We start from the raw sequence: 7,487 nt of genomic DNA, 5'->3' as shown, positions 1-7,487 counted from the left end.
GACGCCTTATTTCATTTTCTTGGAATTATTGTATGAACTAATTCAACTAGTTGGACCAGACCCTTTTCCAGTTGAAACTCCAGTCCTGTTGATCAAATTTGGAGTTTACTATCAGTCGCAAGTGATTGAATAAGTGATCTTATTACGCTTGTGATACAATTCTACAACATCTGTTTAGATGACGTCCAACAGTCGTGCAAAACGCAGAGCCCATCAGCCTCATGGATACACAACAGATTTTTTCTTGAAGTTCAGATTTCGGCTGTGCTTTGTTTTATCTGTACTTGTGTCCTAATCTTAATTCATATTCCAGGACAGTCTACCATTCCTTGGACAAATTGATCCCAGTCACCAATAGTCTCCACAAGAACAAGAACCAGATTGGAAATGATGAAATTGGCTTGTATCTCGCAAGATCACTTCTCGGTTAAGTATCTTGGAGATGCATTTAAATGCTGTATGGCAATCTCCACAAACTCGGAGGTTATTTATTATTCGAATTGGGGTTCTTGTGGGCATTTTTAGAAGGCCAAAAGCTAGTGCCAATTTCTCACTGTGGTGGAGCAGGCTATGCTCTTTTTGATCCTCGTCTAGCTCCTGAAGTGAAAACCTTGTGTCAGGGATATACCCGGTCTCTCTCACCATGCCAATAACTTCCACCAATTTTAAATGTATTTCATCCAACAATGGGTGAACCCCATCATCTGAAAAGAACACATGAACCTCTCCTCTGTACTCTATTGAACTACTCCCTGGTTCCTTTCTTATTCCCTTTGATTTCATCTCTCCTCTGACTCTAGCAACGTCATCCCACCTTCCAGCTGAAGCATATACATTTGATAGTAGAACATAGGTTGAAGAACTTCTAGGGTTAAGCTCTAGTAGATTTCTTGATGCTTGTTCTGCTAGATTTATGTCACCATGCATTCTACTGGCACCTAACATGGTGCGCCACACTGACTCATCAGGAGCAATAGGCATTCTTTCTATAAAATTTCTTGCCATATCAAGGTGCCTTGCCCTCGCCAACAGATCCACCATGCATGCATAATGAACTGCTCTGGGAACAATACCATGAACCCTGACCATACTATCAAAGTACTTTAATCCGTGATCGAAAAGGGCTCTTCGACAGCATGCTGAGAGAACACCTACAAAAGAAATGTCGTTTGGCTCAACACCTATGTTCTTCATTTGCTCAAACAATTCTATTGCTTGCTGAGAACAACCATTCCTAGAATAGCCAGCTATCATGGCATTGCATGTGACGATATTCATGTCTGATGCATGCTCAAAAAGGGCAGCTGCATCTCTTATTGACCCACACTTTGAGTACATGCTGATTAGGCCGCTCGTTACAAGATGGTCTGTCTCATACCCATGTCTTAACACAAACCCATGAAGCTTTTTTCCAAGACTGATTGATGCTACGCTTGCAGCAACTCGAAGGATATCTTTGATGGCTTGCTCATCCATTTGTTCAAATGCTTCCTCAAGCTGAGGGTAAATTGCCCAAGCTTCCCTAAAGAGTCCACGACGAGCATATCCAACCATCATTTCAGTGCATGCATGGATGTCTTTGTTGGATGCGGCATCATGGACCTTTTTGGCAGAGTCCATGCATCCACAAGAGCTATACATGTCTCTTAGAGCTATTCCAGCATAACCTGTGATATCGATTCCAAATTTGATGATATGGGTATGTATCTGTTTGCCTGCATTAACTGATGGTAACCTACCACATGTCCTAATGATGCATCCTAAAGCAAATTCTCTGGGCCTCATTTCTTGCACAAGCCCTTGGCTATAAACTTTGATACACTCCTCTCTGGCCCCGATTTGAGCAGAGCTGATTAGAAATGAGTTCCAAACCATCTCGTTCCTGTCAGAAATCGTGTTATACACCATTAGAGCATCTTCTATGCACTTGTTTCGTGTATAGAGATGGATCAAATCAGAAATAACAACCTCATCCTGTACCAAACCTGAGACTATAACCAAAGCGTGAAGCATTCTTCCCTGCTCTAACGTTAAAGATGCCTTAAGCAGGCTTGAGAGAGTAAACTCATCAAAGTCCCTCAGGACCTGCCTCATTCTCGCAAACAGCCTATATGAGTCTTCCATGTAACCAAATAAAACATATTTAGAAATCATAGAATTCCATGATACAATATCAGGGTAAAGCATGGAATCAAAAACTTTTTGAGCATTATCCATCTCCTGGAAATTAGCATACATGCTAACCAGAGCATCAGCAACACAAGCATCTGAATCAATATCCAATTTAATTACTTGGCAGTGCACTTGCTCACCTTCTTTGAGCAAGTCTCGGTCAATGAAACAATTCAAAAGACCAGAAAAAGTAAACCTATCAGGCTTCGTACCTAATTCTTGCATTTTGGAGAATAAATCCAATGCCTCTTTGCATCGACCATTTTGAGAATATCCTGAAATGAGGGTATTAAACGAGATTAAATTAACTTGGGGCATTCTTTCAAAACATTCTCTTGCATCTTCTATTGTTCCACACTTTGCATAGAAGTCAATCAGTGCAGTTCCTACAAATATATCATAATCGAAACCAGATTTCTCTAAGAGCGCATGCACTTGATTCCCCTCACTCATCTCTGGTGAAACTGCACAAGAACAGAGAATCATTGTATAGGTTGAGCTGTTGGGCTGCATGGCCTCCCGTCTCAACCAACAAAACAACTCCCACGCCTCTTCAGAGATCCCATTTTGAGAATAACCTGCAATAAGAGCATTCCAAGATACCATATCTTTACTTGGAATAAGCTCGAAAAGCTTTCGGGCCTCATCAATTTCTTTAGTCCTTGTATAGAAGCCAATCAACGAATTCCCTATGGAGGTATCAGTACAAAGAGGGCTTTTCTCTATACAGCCATGAACTTGGATGCCAAAATCCATGGATGCAATTCCATCAAGCGAGGACATGACGCTGACAAATGTGTACACATCTGGTCTCATTCCATTCCTTTTCATCAGTTGAAAATATCCCATGGCATTGATGCATGACTCATATTGAGAATGTCCATCAATAATGGCATTCCAGGTGACTAGGTCTCGTCCGGGCATTTCATTGAAGACCCGCCGAGCTTCTTCTAATGCGCCCAACTGAGAGAAGAGGCTAATCATGGCATTGCATAGAGAGACATCGGTATGTAACCCATTCTTCCAAGAACCTGCATATAATTGGTGTGCATGATCCAAACAAAATGATGCATGGTTGCATGCCTTGAGAATTGCAGCCATGGTGAACCGATCCAAACCCATGTCCATGGCATGCATTCTTCTAAAAAGCTTGATAGCTTCTTCATAGCACGCATTCCGAACATAGCATGATATGATAGTATTATATGAAATGATGTCCCTATGGGGCATTTCCTCAAACACTCTCGTCGCTGAGACGATGTCTCTGGCATTGGAATATGCATATATCAATCTGTTGCAGCTATATACATCAGTTTTGAAGCCAAGCTTGATAAGCGGGGCGTGCTTGATCGAGGGGTAGTGTTCTTGCTCCCCGCGTGTTGTGATTGTGGAGAATAGATACCGAGTGGAGAATTTCTTTCGCAAGCTAAGAGATATGGAATGGTATATGGATGTTTGAGAAGCCATGTTTTTCCTTTGGAAGGTGTTGCCATGACAGACTCTGTTACTAACAAAACCTGTTCTTCAAGTTTTATATCCATGCATATATAAAATGCATGGTACATCTGCCATGCACTTGTATATTCAGGAGTTTTCAAGCTTAATGGGTACTTACTAATAACCAACCCTTGTAGTTGGTCTTACTTTCCATGAAGATTAGTTTCATACGTATGACATGTATGAGATACATCGAACATGCATGTACGTATGTAAAACTTTGAAGCTTAACGTCTCCAATAAATTCCGCTGCATTTTAACACCCTCGATAAATAGTTTCTCATATTCATGAGAATAGTTTGAAGTTTGAAGATATGGGTAATTCACCAAGTATTTTTGCCTTTCTCGGAATAGAAGAGCATTATCAATTCTAATTCTACTTCTAACTCTTCTTCTTGTTCTTTTCTTTTATTTTATTTTTTTGTTTTTGTTTTTTTTTGGTAAGAAGTTGCCTCGGCATAGGGGACAAGTCCATTGGCGAGGCGAATTACTTGGCTAAGTCCTGGACGTGGCCCAAAGCTCTAGATAAATTTAAAAGTAATAAAATAATACAAATAAAAAGAAATTAATGTTAATATATCTTAATTTTAAAAAAATCGTACCAAAAACTCCAACTTCTCAAAACTTCGCCCATATATTTTTTCCCAATTTTTGGGATTTTTTAGACGAAAATATCATTTACGGTAGTCGTTTATACCATAATATATTACGATACTTCGAGTGTCGTAATGAACATTACAGTAATTTAAATATTATAAAGAACATTACAATACTTTAATTACCGTAATATATAAACATACTCTTCACGGTATTCTTAGTACCGTAATGCTTTGAAAAGCTTCAAACTGAAGTTAATATCAGAGCTATCTCTCTTCTCCTGCGTTTTACAAAATCAATTTCAAATGACACATTTTTTCCGTTAAATATCAAAAATTTCTTTCTAATATTTCATTTTCGAATAAATACAGAGCAAATTTTAAACAAATTTGAGTTTTTTTTTTTCTTAATATATACCGTATACATATTATCCATCACCATGTGGGTATTTTGCGGAGAACAAAAATTATTCCACAAATTCCTAAAGAGAGAAAAGGACTCTGGTCTTCTACGCCATTTTTTGTTGGGTTTCCATAATTTTAAAGACCAATTGTTGGTGTGCAGGTTTTTATTAATGCTCCATGGTGGTACCTCGCCGTTAACAGGATGATCAGCCCCTTCTTGACCTAGAGGACCAAGAGCAAATTTGTCCTTACTGGCCTATCCAAATCAATGCTCCATGGTGGTACCTCGCCTTTAACAGGAAGATTAGCCCCTTCCTGACCCAGAGGACTAAGAGCAAATTTGTGTTTGTTGGCCCATCGAAATCGATTGAGACCCTTTTCAAATAATAAGATAGAATACTTGTTTGATTTAATGTATTTTTCCCCTTGATATGGGATTGTTTTGTGGTTATGGGATTAATCGTATTGTTGGTGTGCTTGTTATTGGATTTGCAGGTACATCGCTACTGAGCAAGTTCCAGTTCAGTATGGATGCCTGAGCAACGAGAACGACACTGAATTTTCTACTGCTGATGCTGCCACAGAGGTCACCATTAAGCCTGCATCCAAGCCCACTGTGGAGACTCCAATTACAGAGGTGAGCACAGGGAATTAAAGTTCTGGTTGGTTTTAATGAAATTTGTTTTATAAATTTCAATCGTGAATTTATTTTTTTCTTAAGATAATTAATCTTAAATCTGTATTTTTCGTTTAGGAGACCAAAGTCTCTTCTCGTGCTAAGAATTTGTAGAACCATTTTTTTTCTCTGTAAAATACCTACATGGTGATGGGTAATCTGTATACGATATATGTATTCAGCAAAAAAAAAAAAGAAAAAAATTCAAATTTATTTTAATTTTCTATGTATTTATTCGAAAATAAAATATTAGAGAGAAATTTTTGGGATTTTACGAAAAAAATGTGTCCCTTAGTTGCAATTCGGCATATGAGAGGAGAGAGGTAACACTGATATTAACTTCGATTTAAAGCTCTTCAAAGCATTAAAGTATTAAGAATGCCGTAACGAATATTTTTATTTATTACGGTAATTAAAGTACCGTAATGTTCTTTACGGTATTTAAATTACCGTACTGTTCATTATGGTACTGAAAGTACCGTAATGTATCTTCATACTATTACGGTAGAAATATTACTATAAAGGGTATTTTCATCCAAAAAATCTCAAAAATTGAGAAAAAAGATGTGGACGAGGTTTTGAGAAGTTGGGGTTTTTTTTGCGGTTTTTTTAAAATTAAAGTATATTAGTGATAATTTCTCAAAAATAAAACATGTAATAAAAGTAAAATAAAATTAAAAATAACCTTAAAAAATCTTAACCAAATATAAAAAAATGGATTTAAAAATAATAATTGATAGTTAGGGATATTTTAAAAATTTATAAAAAAATAATTAAAGTATAGGGATTAAGGCAAAGAGCACCCACCAATAATCGCTAGAAATATCCAAATCGTATACAAGAAAATTTATAGCTTGAAATTTTATTAGGTTTTTTTTTTCTCTCTAAAAATTCAAGTTAAATTGCCCTTAAAGAATAATGGATTATTATAAAAGCCCCACAAAAAAGTTTGATTTTGCCTCATGCCCTTTTTTCAAAATTGTTCTCATTTCGGACTTTGAAGGTCGAACTCATAATCATATTTGAGACCTTTAAAGTTCTTTGGAAAAAAATTTAGGAAAAAACATTTAATATATATATTTTTTTATGAATATAAATTTCGGCAATTAAAAAGGTGTCAAGTGTCAACTTTAAAAGTCCAAAGTTCACGTGGAACAATAACTTTGGACTTTGAAAATCCAAGGTGAATAAAAATTTATAAAAACCAATATCGAACCTTCAGTCCAAAGTTATTGTTAGGAACTAATTTCGAACTTCAATATTTGAAAAAGAGGCAATTCGGAAAAAAGTTTTAAAAAAAGGGGTTTATATAAAATCAAACTTTTTTCTTTAGGGAATTTACTGAATAATGGTAGTTTAGATGAAATAATGGTGATTTAGAGGACATTAGTTTCTTTTTTGGCTTCTTACTAATATGTTATTCCTTTTATATTATTTTTTCCGCCTTCGGGGGGGGGGGGGGGGGCCCTCCTATTTGGGCCTATGCCCAATGTTTGAAATCTCAGACCGAGACCGAACTGGTCGGGATTGCAACCAACTAGTTTGGGCCAATCCAGTCGTATAAAATTTCAAAAAAAGAAAATACATTATTATGGTTTTTTATTGTTTTACCAGAAATTGGTAAACAAATATACGAGTAAAGAGACTAATATTTTCTGTGAGTGTATACATTTTGGAAGAAAGGGTAGGTGTGAGAGTTTGAAAGAGAGAAGTGGAGTAGATTTGCATTATAGAAGTCATGAAGAATTCACATAGAGAGAGAGAGATGCGGAGTGGAACTTACACTATGGAACTCACACGTTATCTAAAAATAAATAAAATTCTAAGATTTGAAGAAATCACAAGGTAAGTTGAGGAGTAGGGCGTTGACATGAGTTTCCAATATAAAAGGGCTGGCCATTTTAATAGAATTAGGATTAATTCTTAACTAAGCCGATTCTAAGAAAGAATCAGCCCAAGCACTACGGCGATTTTTAATTCGTTGCTTCAAAGTATTTGATATGACACTAATGTGCAGTTTTTTCTCAGGTAAAATGTTTCCACATACATGCGTTCCATGATAAATTATGGTCCGAGATGGACTAGAAAATCAATAGTATTCAAAGCCTGACGAATTCCTGGGTCCATCTTTGGAAGAAATA

General features: G+C 36.7%; 1 protein-coding gene and 1 long non-coding RNA gene across 2 annotated transcripts; one reads left to right on the top strand and one right to left on the bottom strand.

The window, feature by feature from the left end:
• Nucleotides 1–122: 122 nt before the first annotated feature.
• Nucleotides 123–4,046, bottom strand: LOC18424076 (pentatricopeptide repeat-containing protein At2g27610). Its single transcript, XM_011630745.3, has one exon. The coding sequence runs from the start codon at nt 3,637–3,639 to the stop codon at nt 349–351; it is 3,291 nt and encodes a 1,096-aa protein (XP_011629047.2). The 5' UTR covers nt 3,640–4,046; the 3' UTR covers nt 123–348.
• Nucleotides 4,047–4,830: 784 nt separating this feature from the next.
• On the top strand, nt 4,831–5,562 carry LOC148780333 (uncharacterized). Its single transcript, XR_016041182.1, has 2 exons — nt 4,831–4,948; nt 5,166–5,562. It is a non-coding gene; the product is annotated as an uncharacterized LOC148780333 (long non-coding RNA).
• The last annotated feature ends 1,925 nt before the right edge of the window (nt 5,563–7,487 follow it).

This window comes from Amborella trichopoda, chromosome 9 (genome assembly GCF_054954075.1).
Source record: "Amborella trichopoda isolate Santa Cruz 75 chromosome 9, AtrichopodaSantaCruz75HAP2 v2.0, whole genome shotgun sequence".
NCBI classification, from domain to species: Eukaryota; Viridiplantae; Streptophyta; class Magnoliopsida; order Amborellales; family Amborellaceae; genus Amborella; species Amborella trichopoda.
This window is presented reverse-complemented; position numbering and strand designations above follow the sequence as displayed.